At 42.6% G+C, this 20,347-nt stretch overlaps 2 protein-coding genes across 3 annotated transcripts in view; both read right to left on the bottom strand.

Moving 5' to 3' along the window:
- Positions 1–4,607: 4,607 nt before the first annotated feature.
- CCNO (cyclin O) lies at positions 4,608–12,860 on the bottom strand. Its single transcript, XM_081213156.1, has 3 exons — positions 11,113–12,860; positions 7,878–8,063; positions 4,608–5,525 (listed from the first exon to the last, which is right to left on the bottom strand). The coding sequence occupies exons 1-3, from the start codon at positions 11,443–11,445 to the stop codon at positions 5,046–5,048; spliced, it is 999 nt and encodes a 332-aa protein (XP_081069282.1). The 5' UTR covers positions 11,446–12,860; the 3' UTR covers positions 4,608–5,045.
- Positions 12,861–16,972: 4,112 nt separating this feature from the next.
- The window catches only part of DHX29 (DExH-box helicase 29), a 28,042-nt gene continuing 24,667 nt past the window's right edge, over positions 16,973–20,347 (bottom strand). For both annotated transcript variants that reach the window (XM_081212655.1, XM_081212656.1), the window contains 3 exons: positions 19,762–19,893; positions 19,315–19,411; positions 16,973–17,964 (listed from right to left, as the gene is read on the bottom strand). In XM_081212655.1, coding sequence (XP_081068781.1) covers positions 17,909–17,964; positions 19,315–19,411; positions 19,762–19,893 — 285 coding nt within the window. In that variant the 3' untranslated portion in view covers positions 16,973–17,908. The remainder of the gene's footprint in view (positions 17,965–19,314; positions 19,412–19,761; positions 19,894–20,347) is intronic.

Below are 20,347 nucleotides of genomic sequence, written 5' to 3'. Positions count from 1 at the left end.
TCATTGGACGTCCACAAGTTCTAGTGCTATGAAGGAGGGAGAAACCTGTTTCCTGGCCCATTTTTTCTGTGCCATGCATAGTTTTATAAACATCTATCATGTCACTTCTTGCATGCCTTTTTTCTTAACTGAAAAGTCCCAAACTCTGCAACCCTTCTTCCTTTTTTAAAAATATAATTTTTTCTTAAATTTTTTGTTTTACAGTTGAGAATATACCTTTAAACAACCTCAATCAATGACTTCTCTTCTTCTCTTTCCATGGTTCATTTTGTATAGCATAAATCGCTGTATATTTTATATACACTAAACCATTCAGTATTCCATTATTACTTCCATCAAAACTTATTTACACTGCTGAATTTATCCTAATGCTGCCAACGTTTTCAAGTGTACACAAATTCCCCCCATATATTCAATAAACATTTTCCAACCTTCTTTAAATGAATGTTCTTGTGCTCTTATTTTATAAGTTAGATCTGCAAGCTGCGCATATTTCCATAGTTTAAGTTGCCATTCTTCTTTGGTTGGGACCTCGGTCATTTTCCATTTTTGGGCTAACGAAAGATGGGACACCAACTCTTCTTCCTTAAGGGACTCTCTCCATCTCATAGATCATTTTGGTTGCCCTTGGCTGAACCTTTCCCAACTCAGCCCAACCCAGAACTAGGCAGGTTTGCTCAGATGTAAGTCTTAGGGGCCCAGCGATTCCCAAGTTAAGTGTTCTCACACAGGACCAGTGCCTTAAGCATCACTGAGCATCTCTTTGTGGTGGTTCAAGTGCTCATGGGCATTGCTTGATTAGGTGAGATTTGATGGCTTGCAGCTACCTGATCTACACAGTTCAGCAGGATAAGGTGGTAGGGCAGACTGCAAGACAATTGAAGAATTGAATGAACCTTACATTATTGAGTTTGAGATCCAACAGATGTCAAGGGAGTTGAAGTCTCCAACTTTATGCACTTGGTGCCTGGCCAGTTGAAATGGCACAAATTAAGTGCATGAAAGGCAGAGAGCCTAAAAGCTCTTTCCACATCTGGTTTTATCAGGGCAGAAAGAGTGTGAAAGCTCTTCGCCTTGCTTACCTTTTCTCCCAGGCTCTGGAGGCCATTGCAAGATCTCGGATGGCCCCATGAGACCTCACGCCAGCCCCAGAAAGTAAGGTTGCTTGTGCAGGGAATGTAACCCCCGGTGTAAGATACAAGTCCACTCTGTATCTTGGTTAGTTGGAAGGCCTTCCCACTCCAATGGTTTGACGTGTTGCTACAGCAAGATTAGGGCCCCCAGGACTTTTCATTTTTAAAATTAAGTATTGCAGGGCTAGATTCCATGGAGCTGCATGGATCAAAGTTTCCTTTGAGCCAAAATACAATACAGTGGTACCTCGGGTTAAGTACTTAATTCATTCCGAAGGTCTGTTCTTAACCTGAAACTGTTCTTAACCTGAAGCACCACTTTAGCTAAGGGGGCTTCCTGCTGCTGCCGCGCCACCGGAGCACAATTTCTGTTCTTATCCTGAAGCAAAGTTCTTAACCTGAAGCACTATTTCTGGGTTAGTGAAGTCTGTAACCTGAAGCGTATGTAACCTGAAGCGTATGTAACCCAAGGTACCACTGTAGTTTAGGTTGTATACACACTCCTGTTTACTCTGAATCCAGTGCACTCCTGCTGCCAGTTTAGGAAGTGGTGTACACACATTAGCCACAATCTGTATCTGCCCTGTCCTTTCTTATTAAATACTGTGTTTCTATGTGTTTCCTCGTAAAATGTCTTAAATCGGAATTGAGAAAAAGAATGTCCTCGCTGTACTTTAAGCCAGTAACGTGTGCACAGCCTACGTATGGAGAGAGCAATTTAAAACTCGGTAGTGAAGGAGCATCTCCAGCGGAAAGTCATGCACAGAGGTTTTCTTTGCAAGCTGCCACTCACATTGTATATTGTGACATATGGCAAACGAATCCGTCAGGGTGTGTCAATGTATGCTGAAATGGGTATCGCCAAAGGTGGGACATAGGGCATCCATACACCAAGATTGTCAGGTGCATCTGTTACAAGGAAACCTTGCACTACATAACAGGTGGTCTGTGTCCTTTTGTAAAAAAAAAAGGGGGGGAGCGGTGATGGTAGTTTCTTTCATTGAATGCAGACCTGTGGAAGAAGTGTAACGAATCCTATTATGGCTGTTGCAGCTGCACTTTGGTGCAAATCAATGAGAGCCAAAACACAACTGGGACTGGCATCATTCAGATTCTTTTCTGCTGGCCTTATCTTGCCCTGAACTCCTAGAAATGAGGTCTTGTCTTTTTACGTTGGGTGAAAGACAATAGGATTTGAACTCAGGTCCTGCTTTGGAGAGGTGGGCAGGCAGGCAGGCAGGCAGGCAGACAGGGAGGACAACTTTCTCCCTAGCACTGGCCTTATATGAATTTGAGGGGTGGGGGGAACCTTCCCTGCAGAGGCCAGAGGAAAAAAGAAGCCTTGCTTACTCTACTTTACTGTATGTTTCTACTCTATAAAAAACTTAGGCTCCGGGGTGGAAGTGCCAACCCTGACTCCTGTGGCACTACAGGAACATAGGGAGCTGCCTTATACCAGGTCAGATTATTTGTTTATCATACTTAGTATTGTCTTCTTTGGCTTTCCAGGGTCTCAGGCAGGGGAATCTTCATGGCACCTACTATCTCATCCAATGGAACAGCAAAAGCCTACAGGGGGTGGGAAGACTGCATTGGAAATCCACCTCCCCAACGAGCCTGCATAGCTCTGCACACTGCAACAAGGTTCCCATTCCAGGCTACCTACGGAGTCCTGAGCAGGAGCACACCTCACTGGAGTTGGGGTACACAGCAACATTTTCTAACAAGTCCCGTATCTATGGGACTGCCTCTTCTGGTATGCCCCGCAGAGGACCTTAAGGTCCATGAACAACCATAGTTTAGAGGTCCCGGGCCCTAAGGAAGTCAGACTATCCTCCACCAGGGCCAGGGCCTTTTCAGTGATGGCTCCGACCTGGTGGAATGCTCTGTCCCATGAGACTAGGGCCCTTCAGGATTTAACCTCCTTCCGTTGGGCCTGTAAGACAGAGCTATTCCGCCTGGCCTTTAATTTGAACTCAGCCTGCTCTTCTATGTCCTGTCCTTTCCCTTCCCTTCCCTTCCCCTCCCCCTTTATGAAGATCACCCGCTCTGAGACCCCACAGCTAATTCTCGCCTGGTCTCCTTGCTGGCCCAATAGGACTAATTCAGCCAGCTAGCCCTGGGGATTATCTAATGCTTATTTCCCCTAAATTGATTTTTGAATTTTATAGTTATTCATGTTTTTATACTGTATTTTATGCTTTTATAATTAAGAGTTTTAAATTTGTTGTTAGCTGCCCTGAGCCCAGTTTTTGAACTGGGAAGAGCGGGGTATAAATAAAATTTTATTATTATTATTATTATTATTAGTCTTTTTTGTTGTAAAAAAAATTTTTTTTTGTCATGGCACACAAAAGGGAAGGTGAACCAAGTGTGCAAGGGTCAGACTCCACATTACGAAGCCAGACCTGTTTTAGATTGGAGGTGGCATCAAAACACAGTAGTAGAGTCTCCCAGTTAGGTTTCAAGGCCAGAAATAACTCTGGGTAGGGGAAAATCAGCTGAGGAGAGGGAATGAATGATGGAAAGCAGAACATGGTGAAGATGTTCAGCACTCCCTTGTGGACAAAATGGTAGACAGGGCCAGAGGGCAAAAGTGAGCAGAGCAATACAGTGGTGCCCCGCAAGACAAATGCCTCGCAAGACGAAAAACTCGCTAGACGAAAGGGTTTTGCGGTTTTTGAGCTGCTTCGCAAGACGAGTTTCCTTATGGGCTTGCTTCGCAAGACGAAAACGTCTTGCAAGTTTGTTTCCTTTTTCTTAACACCGTTAATACAGTTGCGACTTGACTTCAAGGAGCAACTCATAGAACGCGGTGTGGTAGCCTTTTTTGAGGTTTTTGGTGATTTTTGAAGCTTTTCCAAAACTTTTCCGACACCGTGCTTCGCAAGACGAAAAATTCGCTAGACGAAAAAACTCGCGGAACGAATTAATTTCGTCTTGCGAGGCACCACTGTAAATATGAATTGTAGCTTTGTACAATAGTCTAGTTTCTTCACACACTCACACATCCATCTCTGTCCTCCATCCAGGAAAATGAGAAGTACTGTCAGAGTTCAAGGACACATTCAACACATTCAATCTGGGGGGGGGGGGGATCAGCCAGGAGGGTGCAAAGCAGGGCTTGTGGGCTGCACTTGGCCCCCAGACCTGAGATTCCACATACTTGATTTTCAACATTTAATGCCAAGACATGGGTCTAACTCCAAAACTGCAATTCTAAACACATTTACTAGATGGTAAGCTTCTTTGGGCACAGGGGACTTACTTCAAAGTAAACATGCACAGTATTGTGCTGTAAGGGACACGATATAGGACTGAGTCGTTTTTAATACCTGCTGGTTGCACCAAACACAGTCAAATAGTGGGTGGGTTGAGGGATGTGTGGTAGGCAGGGAGGTGTTGCTGAACTCTTCCTCCCTGTAACCCTCAATCCACATAAAAGGAAACAGAAAAGGTGACATGCCAGTGCCATTACAGACAATTACTGATAAAAGCTTTATTAGATAAATGCCTTTACAGTACTGTTGTCTTTCCTATGGCTGAGCACTGAACTATCATCTCAATAAATACAAGCAGGCATAATGTACGCTGTTTACAACTTCAATTTGTTACTTAAAATAATGCAAGTGCAATATAAGACAAGTTTACTGTGCAAATATGAATTTGAAATTACATTTAAAAGATTAGAGAAGCCATTGCTTAGTAAATTACGTTCTAAACCAACAACACAGCTTCCATTACAAATAAATATCATGTAAAACTCGTTGAAGAGACTATTGAACAAAAGTTAAAAAGAGAATACTGTTATTTGAGAGGTATTGCAACTACCAGTGGTCCTTCCGTACATGCATTTGAAAAATCGGACAAACTTCCAAATGCATGGTCTTCAAGTATTTTTGTTTGGTCGGCTCATTTTTCTAAGTGCAGACACTGATCTGAAATCTCAGGGGGTAGCACCAGAGGCAGAGAGTCCTCATTCAAAGACACCAGTAAGTGCAGCTTGTCCAAGCAATCTTGTAAAACCCCCTCTGGATAGTCACTTAATTGCAAGTCCAGCGGTTTCTGATGCTGCAACATCTGATCAGCCAGGCCCAAGCAACAAACAGCCAGCAAGGAAGGCATGTATTTGTTAAAAGCATAGTCGGCCAGGCTAAGTTCAGCCACACCTTTGGCCAGAGCTTTGGCATTCTTGGCCTCCCAGGCATCAACTTCACAAGCCTCCATCCGCATATGAGTGAAGTGTTCCAGGAAGAAGCTGATGGTGGGGGCTGCCAGGTTGAAGTGGAGTTTGTTCAGAATGATGCACTCCAGGTTGCAGAGCTGCTGGCGAGAGAAAGTGTCACAGCAAAGAGCGAGGAGCTGTTTCGCCTTGGGTGGGTGCACTTCCACCTGAAAGGCACACAAGCAAAGGAAAGAGTGCACACCATTAGCACAAAATATAAAAGAAAACAATGCCTGTGGGTATTTCCAGAACTGGTACAAATGTCAAAATAAAAAAATTCCTTCCAGTAGCACCTTAAAGACCAACTAAGTTAGTTCTTGGTATGAGCTTTCGTGTGCATGCACACTTCTTCATGCACACGAAAGCTCATACCAAGAACTAACTTAGCTGGTCTTTAAGGTGCTACTGGAAGGAATTTTTTTATTTTGACTATGGCAGACCAACATGGCTACCTATCTGTAACTGGTACAAATGTGTTATTGCTATTATATTCCCAAAGGTAAAGCACTTCTCATTATCACCTGTAATTTAGTCAAGGTCAGATGCAATGCAACTAAACAGGAACACAGCCTACCTCCAGCCTGGTGGGAGTTTCACATAAGCTTAACTCTCTTCTAGCCAAATTAGGAGTCGGGAACCTTGTGGCCTAATTTAATGTGCCTGATGAGGAAGGAAGAAACAGGGAGAAAGGGAATGTGGACAGAGAAAGCACACACATGCTCAGAGGGGTGGCAGAAGCAGAAATAAAGAAAGGAGCACCCTAGCTACTTTTGATTCTAACTCTCCTATTACAGCCACCAGCCCCATGGACCTCTGGCCTACCCCTCCCCGCCAACAGATTACTCCTGAGGAAAAATGGTGCTTAACAGAAAAAGCTTCCTACTCCTGATTCAAAACAAGAGAATTAAATGGCCTCAATTTGACTGTGCACAATTATATTGTTTACGGTTGTTGCTCATCTCTACAACTGCTGTGCACACCTTCCCTGTTTGGGAGAAATTTGGTGAACACAGTGGTTTAGATCCTAAGTTAAGCTAGTTTAACTTCACAGAACTAAAAGTTCCTGTTCTCTCCTCCCAACTGCGCTCTACGTGGGGCTACCTTTGAAGGTGGCCCGGAAACTACAACTAATCCAGAATGCAGCAGCTAGACTGTTGGCTGGGAGCGGCCGCCGAGACCACATAACACTGGTCTTGAAAGACCTACATTGGCTCCCAGTACGTTTCTGAGCACAATTCAAAGTGATGGTGCTGATCTTTAAAGCCCTAAATGGTCTTGGTTCAATATATCCGAAGGAGCGTCTCACCCCCATCGTTCTACCCGGACACTGAGGTCCAGCACCGAGGGCCTTCTGGCAGTTCCCTCACTGCGAGAATCCAAATTACAGGGAACCAGGCAGAGGGCTTTCTCGGCAGTGGCGCCTGCCCTGTGGAACGCCCTCCCACCAGATGTCAAAGAGAACAACAACTACTTAGAAGACATCTGAAGGCAGCCCTGTTTAGGGAAGCTTTTAATGTTTGATGTATTACTGTATTTTAATATTTGGTTGCAAGCCGCCCAGAGTGGCTGGGGAAGCCCAGCCAGATGGGAGGGGAATAAATTATTATTATTATTATTATTATTATTATTATTATTATTATTATTATTATTATTATTATTACCTGTGACCACATAAAAACCTCTCTTGGAGGGTCAAGGGTCTTTCCTGAACTAGACTGAGATGGGAGTTTGAGGGGCTGCTTATGGAAGGAGGAGATGGGAAACTTTCCTTCTATAAATGTCCTTATGATATCTTATGATCCAAGCATGAGTTTAGGTGATCTACCCCCACCCTCCCCACATGTTCCTTCTCACATTGTGCAGGAGGACTCCTGATCTTTCCAATAGGCTTTTTGAGGGGCACAGATGGCTGCAAGGAGGAAGGAGGGAACAGGAAACTTTCATCCTGTGAACTTCCTTAAGTTAGCTTATCTGATCTTAGGATCCATGGGATAGCAAGCTGTTAGCAGTGAAATACCTTCTGGAAAGGCCCTAAGAGTCTGAGCTACATGTCTGCCATATTATTTACATTCTTTCATATAAAAATGAATCTGTTAGGATGGAAATGGGTTGAGATATTTGAATTTATGAACACATCTTTAGTATCAGAGTACAAAGCCATGCAACCTACAAGTGACCCAACTGTAGTCAGGAACCTCATGTAACTTATTGGAGCCTCTTAAATCACTATGGTTCAGAGATCCCTTCTGTTATAAGCTGTTCTTATAGTATGTATTCAATAGCAATAACAAACCATACTACCTAAACAAAGGAGAGGGCTGTTATTGTTATTATTATGATGATTATTTTACTATTAGGCAATCTGTCAGTATGTTTTTTATTAAGTTTTTATCATCGATGTTTTGTAATGTGTTTCTAATGTTGTACGTGGTCCTGAGATATTTTAATAAAGGGAAGTATATAAACTGAATTAATCATAATAATAAAAAACAAAGGGGAGAGCCTCTAAGTCCTTGTACCTGCTTGCAAGAGATGAAGAGGGAGGTGACCCCTAGGAGTTGGAAGCAGTCAGCAGCCACTGGGGTGGTGGTAAGGAAGCGGTCTAGAGTGTTTACTGCCAGGCATAAGGACTCAAAAGAGAAGCCAAAGTGTTTATGTACTGGAATTAGCCAGCTGATCAGTTTGCACCGAGCCTCTGCAGTTATCTGGGAAGCAGAGAAGAGAAAAGGTTATGATGGGAAAAGAGGCAATAATGAAATAAAGAGGCAACCATTTACTGTATTATAGACTCTTATTAATGAGAACCAAAATATTACATCAAAGTTTTAGGACATTTACTGAATTCCTTACTCCTGCCTTGTAAATAAGTACTATGTATTAGTTTCAAATGAAATAACAAAATTATTCTCCCATGTGTAATGATTTTTATGAACACCAGTGACAGAAATCAAAGAAACTAGGTTATCAAAAGAGCTGCCTGGTTTCATGATGGAGTTTATTTTTACTTTGTTTTAAGGCAGCAAGATGTTTGCAATTTTTGTGGTGGCTGCAGAAACCATCATGCACAAGGCTACAACATAATGCTTATGTCCCACATGCACAAATAGAGGAGTTATAAATAAAGGACTGCATATATGCTGAAAGTAGACATACAACCTTTTCACAAATGGAAGCAGACTGCTGCACACAACAATGGGAAAATATATTCTCAGGGGAGGCATGTACGGAGATGTACTACTCTTTCTTCAGTATCTCCCATAGAAACAATGAAGCACATATTGGGGTAGAGGGTGAAAAGTAGTAATGGGGTTCATCTAGGCTTGCCATATGTCAGGAAAATTCCTGACGTGTCCTGGTTTTCGGGGGGGGGGGGATTTTGCCGAAGCGGCAAAATGTCAGGGAAAACCAGGATGTATGGCAACGCGATGGGAAAGCAGCAGAAACAGCTCCAAAAGCTTATTTTGGGGGGAGGTTTCCCCAAAAAAGCTCAGCAATTTGGGTAGGTTTCTAAAAAGAAGCTCAACAATTTGGGTGGTTTCCTAGGTTCATCTCTCTGCATACCATCTCCAAGTGTTCAGATGCACTTTTATTTTTTAAGCCCACTTCTATTCCATGATCTCTTGCTTGCAGTTGTTGTGAACTTCATTTCCCTAGTTATTATGAGTGATTTATAATCCGCAACCAATGTTGTCATTTAACATTGGTAGTATTTAATATTTAATTACACCATATTATATATGGGATCCTAGTTGCCCTTTATTGTCACCACTCCATTGCACAGCTCACGTGATGGGTGTACAAACATCTATTTTGGTACAATACCTACCAAACATTTACGTGCAACAAAAGACACACACATTTCATGTTGCACACTTTCCCCCTAACCCTCCTTTGTAGTTAAAATTGTGTGTGAAAGGTATAGGAAAATCCAGTAAAGTGTGAAAAAGTATGTGTGTGAAAATGCTTTCATGAGGTTATAAAGCCACTCAACAAGTTACAGGGAACCAGGCAGAGGGCCTTCTCGGTAGTGGCGCCCTCCCTGTGGAACGCCCTCCCATCAGATGTCAACGAGAACAACAACTACCAGACTTTTAGAAGACATCTGAAGGCAGCCCTGTTTAGGGAAGCTTTTAATGTTTGATGTATCACAGTATTTTAATATTTTTTTGGAAGCTGGAAGCCCAGCCAGATGGGCGGGGTATAAATAATAAATTATTATTATTATATTATTATTATTATAAGCAGCATGTGGGATGCTTTACAAATGTTAAGCATCAGCTTAAGATGCTCACAGGAAAGCAACGTGCCAGAGGTAGAATGAGATTGCAGAGCACAAGCACAGTATGCCAGACAACTATATGCAGATAATTATGCTATTCTTTGCAGTTGCCAAAAATGACAAAGACTTGCAAAAAAATTACAGTATGTGTAACAAAGATGGTGATGTTGGATGTGGAAAATGAAAGATATATTCCAGAATGCATTTTCTAGATACAAGTCAGAGCATGGTGTATAGCTGGTACTCTCTGAGACTCCCTCTAAATGTCCAACCTCTTGTAAGTTCAGGTTCCACTCCACTGACAGCTCTGCCCAGTGGCCTCTGATCATAACTTCCCAATGTTTCTCAGGGTCAGCCTATCCGGAGCATTAAGCTTTATCTTATCATGTGGATCTGTCACCCCAAATTTGCCTAAGATCTTGTAGCTGATGCCTTGCTAAATCAGGAGTGAAGGGATCTTTTTTTCTCACCTACAAATGTTATTACAGTGGTACCTCAGGTTAAGTACTTAATTCATTCCGGAGGTCCGTACTTAACCTGAAACTGTTCTTAACCTGAAGCACCACTTTAGCCAATGGGGCCTCCTGCTGCTGCCACGCCGCCGGAGCACAATTTCTGTTCTCATCCTGAAGCAAAGTTCTTAACCTGAAGCACTATTTCTGGGTTAGCGGAGTCTGTAACCTGAAGCGTATGTAACCTGAAGCGTATGTAACCCAAGGTACCACTGTAAGTGCTTTCACTTTGCTTTCTGTCTTGAAGAGCTCATAACGACAAAAGAGAAAGCCTTCAGGGATCTGTTTTCTGCACAGAAAACACATGAAAACTGACCATCTTGTGTGAGGACCACATCTATTGGTGTAGACTGGATTTATGTTAAGGGGGGCAGAACCTCAGTTAGTTATTTTTATTGATTTACTTGATTTAGGGGGGGTGGGGCAGCTGCCCCCCTGCGCCCATGGTATTTGTGTGAGGATCAGCTGGAAAGCAGCTTTCTCTAGCATGTGTATGTATAAACACTGAAATACGTGTATCTGTTTTGCCGATCTACCCAGTTTCATACAGCTTCCTACACAAAAAAGTTAGGGAGCGGGGGACACAATGGAAGGAAAAGAAAGAAGAAATCTAGGACTCTTCATACATCACACAGAATGTGAATAATGGGGAAGAGTCGGAGCGCACCTCTTGTCTCTGCCCCAAAACCTGTGAAATATCTTACCTGTGCACTAAGTGTACTCAAGAAGACTGTACACGGGAGCTGGGACTTTGCCCAGTCAGAGCGGACACAATTCTGCTCCCACGTTTACAGGATTCCGTGTCAGAAAGAGTTGAGAACAAGAGTGTACAAAATACATGAGTAGATGCTCACTTTCTAACCTCGCCAAAAGTTGCCCGCGATTCCCTTTTGTGTATTTCATTCGGGGGGTGGGTGTGTGAAAAAAGCAAAACCCCGCCACCTCCACCCACCCTCCGCTTACTTGCGGCTGCTGGGCCAGCGGGTCGAGCGGGTGGAACTTGCCCTCCAGCTCCTTTCGGAAGCGGTACCAGCTCTGCCCGTAGTCGCGGAAGGTCTGCCTCTCCAGGGCTCGCATGGGCTCGCAACGGCGGCGACCCGGGGACCCGGCCCGGCCGGAGAGGAGCCCCACCGGGGGGGCCTTGCTCTTCTTGACCGGCGCGCGAAGCCCGAGGCCGGCCTCGACGGCGCCGGGGGCCTCGGGGCGCTCCTCGGGGGTCACGTCCTCCGCCCGCTGCCGCTTGAGCGGAGGGCTCCGCCGCCTGCCCGGAGCCTCGCTAGGGAGGGTCGTCACCATGCTGCCGCTCCGGCTGCTGCTGCCGCGCTTATTGCCGCCTCCCGGGCAGCGCCGAGGAGCAGGAGGCGCGCGGGGCCGGCTATATGTTGGGGAGCGACGCCCCGCCCCTGGTCCCGCCCGCCGAGGGCAGCGCCTTCCCGGCCCTCCGCTTCGACGGCTTTCCCGGCGAAAGAACCGCTCTCGGTTCCTCGGCGGCGGGGCGCCTTTTTCCCGCTTGTGTAACTAACTGCTGCAAGCCTGGAGGCGGGGGAAGAGTGTGGGGCTCCCGTCAAGCGCAGAGGGGACCCAGGAGGGCCTTTCTTCCAACCCTCGCGAAGCTCCTGTTTCCTCCAAATAAACTTCCCCGTGGGGTCGTCGTCCCCCGCGGAGGAGGCGCCTGCCATTTTGTTGTGATATTTATTTCCACCCCCCACCGGGGCCTCGTCTGATCTCCCCATTCGAATGGGCATCGAAATAGTCACGATTTAAGCACAGACATTCAATAGTACACTTCAAAACCGGCTCGTTTGTGTTTTTAATTCGTTTATTTAGCAGCTTCCCTCGTTTGGCTTGGCTTCCCCCCCCCCAAGCCAAGCGGGTGCGATTTCCTGGCCTGCAAAAACGAGAAGGTCCCTTCACAAATGCTTGCGAGCAAAAAAAGAAAAGAAAAAAGGGTGACAAGGACGACGCCATCTTCCCTCACAGCCATAGAACCTAACTGCCAAGTATCTCCACTCCACGATACAAGCTATATTCTCAGTTTGTTCATTCAGACGAACTTGTACACGCACCGAGGGTCCATCTGCCACATGAAAGCCACCAGAAAGGTTGCTAAGCGGTGGCTGTACGATACGGCTTAGATGTCTATTCCAGGCCACCCTGAAGCCACCTTTTCCATTTAAAAGTTCAAGATGGCTTACTAAAGTTGCATTAAGAATAGACCTGAAGTGCTTTACACGAGGGGGATAAACTTTTTGATCCACTAAAAAGGTGTGCTGTCTGTTAATCGGATGACCTTTTTAAAAAGCCGGCTGATGGAAAATTCCACCTTAGAAGAGGCATCTCCCCACCCCCTTACACAGAAGGGAATGTCTCTCCCAAGACAATGCACTTGTGTTATTTGTTTTTAGATTTAATATACTTAATTAATCCATTTTAAACTTTCACTGGTTGACAGCCGTTGTTAAAATAGTTGCTTAGCAAACTGGGTCCCAAAAATGGCATGGAAATTCTACAAGGAATGTGCAGTGGTGGCACAAAGATACCAGGCAATTCAGGAAAGTGCCTCTATATTTCAGGTGCCCCCCAGGATAGAGTCACTGCTAAATGTAAGCCGTATTGCCACATCAAAGCATTTCCAGGCAGCTTATATGTTACTGGTGTATTGTTGTTGTTTAGTCATTTAGTCATGTCCGACTCTTCGTGACCCCATGGACCAGAGCACGCCAGGCACTCCTGTCTTCCACTGACACCTGCAGTTTGGTCAAACTCATGTTTGTAGCTTCGAGAACACTGTCCAACCATCTCGTCCTCTGTCGTCCCCTTCTCCTTGTGCCCTCAATCTTTCCCAATATCAGGGTCTTTTCCAGAGAGTCTTCTCTTCTCATGAGGTGGCCAAAGTATTGGAGCCTCAGCTTCACGATCTGTCCTTCCAGTGAGCACTCAGGGCTGATTTCCTTAAGAATGGATAGGTTTGATCTTCTTGCAGTCCATGGGACTCTCAAGAGTCTCCTCCAGCACCATAATTCAAAAGCATCAATTCTTTGTCGATCAGCCTTCTTTATGGTCTAGCTCTCACTTCCATACATCATTACTAGGAAAACCACAGCTTTAACTATACAGACCTAATACTGGTGTATTAGGCCCTCACAAAGTTCCTTCTAATTTTAACTTTAATAGTAGCACAGGAACGCATGGCTGAAATAAAGCAAATGGATGATTATGCAGTCAGCAATGTCTTGCTCCCTAATACATAGTCCCATGCTGATTCTTTTTGTTTTGATATGCTGTAGATTATGGCATTACTCAATAGAATGTTATACATGCTTCCTGCAAGCACAAGTCTGGATCCAGACTAATTTGCAGTTAGGTTCTACTGAAGTCAGCTTGAAAAGTTAGTAAGATTGATAGATTTCAGTGGGAACTGGTACCGTAATACTATCCATGTCTACTCAGAAGTCTCATTGGGTTCAATGGTTCCCCTGAAATGTGCAAGACCCTGTATCCAACCGGTACAACTCTTTCTGATTGCTACTAGAACTTGCCCCCAAATCCAAGCCATTCTAATCATTCCATCACATGTGCTGCTTGGAATGTTGGAATGGTAGTTTCTATTAAGAGGAATCATTATCAATATTTTGACTGTTAGGTGCACAAATGTCATGTTTTGAGAGACTTTTCTGCTGTGCTTTGCACTACATGTGTACCACATTTCAACTTGTTGCCTATCTTTGAAGTACCTTATCCATGACACTTTGAACTCATTTTGAGAGCTAGCAAATGTCCTATTTTCAGAGGGTTTTTTCTACTAAACACAGTGCCCTGGATTACACATGTACAATATTTGAAATGTCAGGGTTGTAGTTAACCTAACAATTTCACTAGCTGTCATATTGAGAAAATGATCTCACTCTGTTATTAAATTGACCAGATAATGTACCAATATGCCATCTGTTAAAACAAGTAAAAAGGAGGATTGGGCAGGAGCAAGTCTTCACAGGTTTTGGTCTTCTGGGGTAGTTGTGCAGTTGCCCTCAATGCAACAATGTACTCAAAATGCAGCACTTTATTCTTTCGGATAGGAGTAAAAGGCAACTCACAACTAAAGTAGGAAGTTAAGTGGAATCACTTTCCAAAACAAAATGGTAAATCTGGGGTGGCATTTTGAAGAGGACAATGTTATGTGGATGGTGCAATGAACTTACATGTATGAGCAGTGCAAGTCCATCATAAATTGATATATGTGCATCAGCTCTGCCCTCTGCCCTAAAGACCCCAGACATCAAAAATCAAGTTGTGTTCTTAACTGCATAGCCCTGTTCTGGACAGCTTCTTGTTCATTGGTTTGGGAGAGTGGGGTTGGATGGAGAGAACTCGTTTTACTCAAGTCTGTGAAATTTCATAGGAAAGAGAGTCCGTTGAAACTAGGGGTGTCCTTGCCTTGTCTTACACCTCCCCAGATCTTCTCTATGCACCCCCTCCCAAACATTGCCACGACCTGCTATTATATTCCCCTTGCTTACCACTGAAATGTAAGGTGTCCCCCTCAAAATATCCTCTGCCATATTACATCATACTCCTGGGAATGAATGCAACCATTCATTTATGGAGGAGAAAGTAAAGGGATTCAAAGTGCAGGGGGATATTATGAGGGCAGCGACTAAATCTGTTCTTTCCCTTGGGGATCTCAACCATTAAAAAGCTAGCTTACTCCTAGCCGTCTAATCATAAACTATTCTCTACTCCAGGTGACTCTAGTAATTAAGTATCAACACTGCTACTAGCTGCATAATGCTGAATTTTTTCTTGATCACAGAGCAGTGTTATGACCCTAACAGAGAGATGTGTGCATCTGTTCCAACTGGTAATTCCGTTAGACACGAAGAACTACAAACACTACGAAGACCTTCTAAAAAGAGTACCAAGAGCTCTCCTGCAAAGTAGAAAAGCTCAGCAAAATGGGGTGAAGAGTTCCAAAACGGAAAACAAGTGTGTTTGTCACAAGTACTAGTGTTTCTTTCAACCTCTTATAGGTTGTTGTGGTTTTGACATTATGCTGAAACCATAAACTTCCCTCATAAGCAAGCCTCTCTATAGAATAGAGAAACATAGAATCATAGAGTTGGAAGAGACCACAAGGGCCATCGAGTCCAACCCCCTGCCAAGCAGGTTGCAACCTGTCACTTAAAAAGTACACCTATGATGTGAAGTTTCTTTAGCTGAATGTCTGAAAAGCAATTTATTCAGGCAAATTGCTCCCTCTGCTGGATCAATGAAGCAAGCTATCAGACTAGTTTTGTATGTTGCGTGATACAATCCTCTACATTAAAATTAGTAATTTCTTTCTATCTTTCTCTTTTTCTTCCTTCCTTCCTTCCTTCGGTTCCTACAATATATGTAAATCATAGCTTAAAGGTAAAGGTAAAGGTAAAGGTACTCCTGACCGTTAGGTCCAGTCGCGGATGACTCGGGGGGTTGCGGCGCTCATCTCGCTTTACTGGCCGAGGGAGCTGGCGTACAGCTTCCGGGTCATGTGGGCAGCATGACTAAGCCGCTTCTGGCAAACCAGAGCAGCACACGAAAAACACCATTTACCTTCCCGCCGGAGCGGTACCTATTTATCTACTTGCACTTTGACGTGCTTTCGAACTGCTAGGTTGGCAGGAGCAGGGACCAAGCAACGGGAGCTCACCCCGTCACGGGGATTCAAACCACCAACCTTCCGATCGGCAAGCCCTAGGCTCTGTGGTTTAACCCACAGCGCTGACTGTGCTTACACCTCCTCAATTTAAGATGCATGTTGTTTACCAAACAACCTTGTATTTTTAAGCATACTACTTTGCAATTCCTATTAAAAGGCAATTTTTGTATAAGAAAAAGGAGAAAGCAACTATTACCAGTGCTAGTTTCTGTCATAAGAGAATTAAAACTTGAAGGTAACAACAACCAGAACCCTGATCTGTTCTTTCCCCTCAGACTCTTGACACTGTTTTTTAATCAGCCTCAGTTCCAAAAACAACAAGTAAATAAAACTAAAGGGGCAAAGGCAAATCCTCAATATATGTAAAGCACTGACCAAGCACCACAGCTTGTCAGCAACAAACAATTAGCTACCATAACAATAAGAACAAAATAGTATACATATGTAGCTGCAAATGAGTTTCAGTGCAACTCTCTAAAAATGGAATGCAGTGCCTTAATTTATCTAGAAAGTCAATCTTTAGTGATAATAATTGTTAACATCAAGTGTGAACAAAATATATGAACTTCATTTGTTGCATTCCAAACTACATTACAGATCTCAATCATTTCAAGGACTAGTTCATTAAAAAAACAGGGTTCATCACCAATGGCTTATCCAGACGAGAAAACTGGAAGCTTCAGCTGGTGAAAGGGAAACATGTCACATTTTGCAATCTCTTAAAAGTTTTCCAAAGGCCTTTTCCATATGGTATATGCAACAAAACAGTTTAGCCTACTTAAAGCTAATAAATGAAACCGACATCAAAATTTGCAAAATACCACATCCAAAATAAGAATAGAAAATTGCACAAGGAGCTCATGCAGCTGTTAATTTTATATGAACATAAATTGCAATCCAGTGTTGAACCTTGATAGATCTGGGGCAAATAACTCTCACAACCTTATCAACATCACAGGATTGTTGTGATGATGCAGCAATATAATCCGGTTTATCGTTTACTTTGATCAATCTTAGCAGGAACTTTCCTATATATTTCAAGATCGGTCAGATAAATGTAATACATTCATATTTTGTTTCCCAGTTATGCTGTCTGAGGCAAAACAATGACTTGAAAGTTCAGCTGAATATGAGTGGAAAATATTTTATTTGGCTGGATTATAGATTCATTGCTGGTATCTAAAGACTGAACAGAGTTCTTGTAGCTTCTGCAGTACATTTAAAAAGTGGGGAGAGAATTCAAATTCTGTAAAGAAGACGAAGGCAAATGGATGCTTAGAAAGAGGAAGACTCTGCAGGAGAGAAGTTCTTCGAAGATTTAGGCTTATTAAAAAGTAATGGTTATTTTATTTTTCCTTATTACATCTTTTGTTCTGAAGAACATACTTTTAAATTCTTGATGTGCAATGCTAAATATTTATTTGTGAAAGACCTTTAACATTTTTCTCTCACGGTTTGGTACATACTCAATTCAGGCACATGATGTCAATGCAAAAGAGAATGGGTTCTGAAGGATTAATGGAACTCCAGAACTAATGGCTTCTACAAATACCGATTTGTAATTTGCTCTCTCAAACTCACCTCATGAGTAATAATCAAAGAACAGCAATTTTGTAAAATGTATTGCATCAAATTACCATGATGTAGATAAAAATCCTATTGATAATTACGTAGCACATATACTTTGGCAAAGAAAAGTCTCCTGCTCCCCAATTGCATATTCCTAAAGAGAACTAAAACCTATTCCATAAATTCAAATTCTGCTCTTGAAAACATAATCAAGTTAAGTTCACACTTTCTCCTTGACATGTATCACATTAATACTGAAACCATTTATGTTGATGCCACAGTTTAAAAACATTCCAACAAGGGCCACCCAATTTTATTGTCATTTTAACAATGCATTCCTATTCTTCACAGAATGACATAGAAAATATATGCAAAGTCCAAGCAGTTTCCACATGATAGAATTATGCTCTTTTACAGTTAGCATGTTCTTTACTTTAAGATATAAATTTCTTCTTCCAATTATTGTGGTTCTGTAGTTGCAGCCAAATTCTTGTTTCAGGTAGTGTTTTCTGTTTTTATCAGTTCTTTGATGATGTTCAAAATCTTATCATCTGGGGAATAGAATGACAATAAGTACCGAAGAATGGAAAATTCAGCCGTATTTCCCAACCCCATCAAGAACTATGATCGTGTATTGTAGATTGTCATGCTGCACTCTGCCTGCTTAAAGCAGCACAAAGTATCATGAGGACTGAAATGATAAGGAAGTGAAGTTCAGCCTCTTCAGATCTGGGATATTAATGTACCTGAGGTTGCTTGATTATTCACAAATTAGAATTGTGCACACAATTAAATACATGGACCATAGATACAGAGTTTTCAGGTTATGGTTTAAAAACCCTTCTTGTGTTTAAAAGAATAGGTTGGAATATAATCCCAAGAGCTATCATGTTTATATTTCTAACAGTGAGTTCATCTATTTAATTTTTCTAGCATCAATCACCAAATGCCGCATTTTAAATCCCGCCACACATTGATTCACAACTTGATTCCTATGTTGAGGTATTTGCCTAAAGTAGTTGAGAGATAACCATCTGCAGCGGCCAGTGCTAACCATTTTGTGCATTCAGATTGTTAAGCTATTGTTATGGTTATTTAGTGTTTGCAGTGATGTCCAATCTCCCTCAGTTTTTGCTCAGAAAGAAAAACTTGCATAAAATTTAGAAAGTGTGCCATGGGATTTGGACACATTAAGCTGTTGAACATGAAAGAAAGTGAACTGATGAGAGGCCTTGTTATCTGAAGCCATGCTATGTACACACAATGCATTGTGTGTGTCTCATGCTAAAATAAACTCGGGCAAAATCAGAAATGGCACTAGTGTGCTTGTTACACTGGAAATTTGAGCTGCTAAGTCACCATTCTACATAATGAAGGTGGTTTTTTTTAAGGTTTATAGTTATCTTGTTTCAGTAAGAGTTTACCTTAATCAGTTTTGTATTTTATTTTGGTAACTTATCCACAGAGAACTACTCTACTCATGTTCAATGAAAGGCACAATACCAAATCTAACGTTTACCTGCATCTCTGTGGCATACAGGCTGCAATGTATTTGTTTCAATAGATGGACCCTTTCTGAGCACACATTCCTTTGTGTGTATGAAAGATAGGTCCCTTTATTGAAATAAATGTAGGAATCCTTAAGGGAGAAGTCCATGGATGTATGGGGACTCCTGCATCCAAACATAACTGAAATATTGCAACGCACTAGCTTACATCAAGAAAGTGCTCAGAGCTGAAGAAAGCTGTGCAAAATAGTGACCTCCCCACCCCCAGTGGTATATGATATTCATCCATCATACATAAAATCTAAGAGAATGATGCATATGTTTTGCTATTCCACAAATTTTACATATACCGAGTTCAATATTTTTATGGCTGTGCTGGGGATGGGGAATTACCTTCAAGTGACATTTTAGGGTTTTCAAGTTTTTGCTTTAAAACAGACTCGATGAGTGCTCTCAGTTGCTTGAAAATCACTGCGATTTTGACAGGAGCCTGCAAGAATAGGAATATTAAATCTTATATTTCCCCTTTGGAACAGTTTGTTAATAACATATCAGATCTTAAAAATTTGCTGTTGAAAACCAACCATGGTTTGCTGGAGTGAGAACAAGTGATGGGACCTTCCCACCCCTCCTTTTGCATGCCTAGATTGAGAGAAAACTGATTTGCTATATCAGTTTCCTGCCACATCCAAAATCAGGATGATTTTATCTGATTTGTAAAGCAGGTTTATAAGAAGCATTTAAACTGGTTTTCTGGCTCTGATGTAATGGGGAAACTGTGTTTTAACAAACTGGAAATCTTCTCCCAACCTGGGTGGATAAAAGGGGAACTAAACATACCTGAAAATGGATCCAGCCATCAACAGACAAAAGCCGTTCACGATGCAATACTTCTATGTCTCCGCCAAAAAGCAAAATTGGGAAGGGGGAAATCAAAGTAGTTTCTTTCAAGTACACCTTGGCGTATCTTATCTGCATGAAAAACACAAGCACAAATAATTATGTTACTTGACTCAACTGCTGCTTCTGATATAGCAGAACATCATTGTTCTGCCACAGGGAATTGTTACACACTGCCCTTTGAAAGCATGTTGAACAATTACAGTGGTACCTCGGGTTACATACGCTTCAGGTTACATATGCTTCAGGTTACAGACTCCACTAACCCAGAAATAGTACCTCGGGTTAAGAACTTTGCTTCAGGATGAGAACAGAAATCGTACTCTGGGGGCGCGGTGGCAGCAGGAGGCCCCATTAGCTAAAGTGGTGCTTCAGGTTAAGAACAGTTTCAGGTTAAGAATGGACCTCCGGAACGAATTACGTACTTAACCCAAGGTAACACTGTACACCAAATGCCATGGATCACAATGAAAATTTGATGGTAGTAGTTCCCAAACCTTTTCTCCCACGGATGATGTGAAAGTTG

Source organism: Podarcis bocagei (assembly GCF_964188305.1).
Source record: "Podarcis bocagei genome assembly, chromosome: 11".
NCBI lineage: Eukaryota > Metazoa > Chordata > Lepidosauria > Squamata > Lacertidae > Podarcis > Podarcis bocagei.
The sequence above is the reverse complement of the archived record's forward strand: the minus strand, read 5'-3'. Positions and strand labels throughout refer to the sequence as shown.

Excerpts from the sequence above, each read along its gene's own strand:
- CCNO (XM_081213156.1), bottom strand. The coding sequence starts at position 11,445 with ATGGTGACGACCCTCCCTAGCGAGGCTCCGGGCAGGCGGCGGAGCCCT. Across the intron at positions 8,064-11,112 it reads CGCTGGCCCAGCAGCCGCAA|ATAACTGCAGAGGCTCGGTG; the intron begins GTAAGCGGAGGG and ends TCTGCTTCCCAG. Across the intron at positions 5,526-7,877 it reads TCTTCATCTCTTGCAAGCAG|GTGGAAGTGCACCCACCCAA; the intron begins GTACAAGGACTT and ends TGTGCCTTTCAG.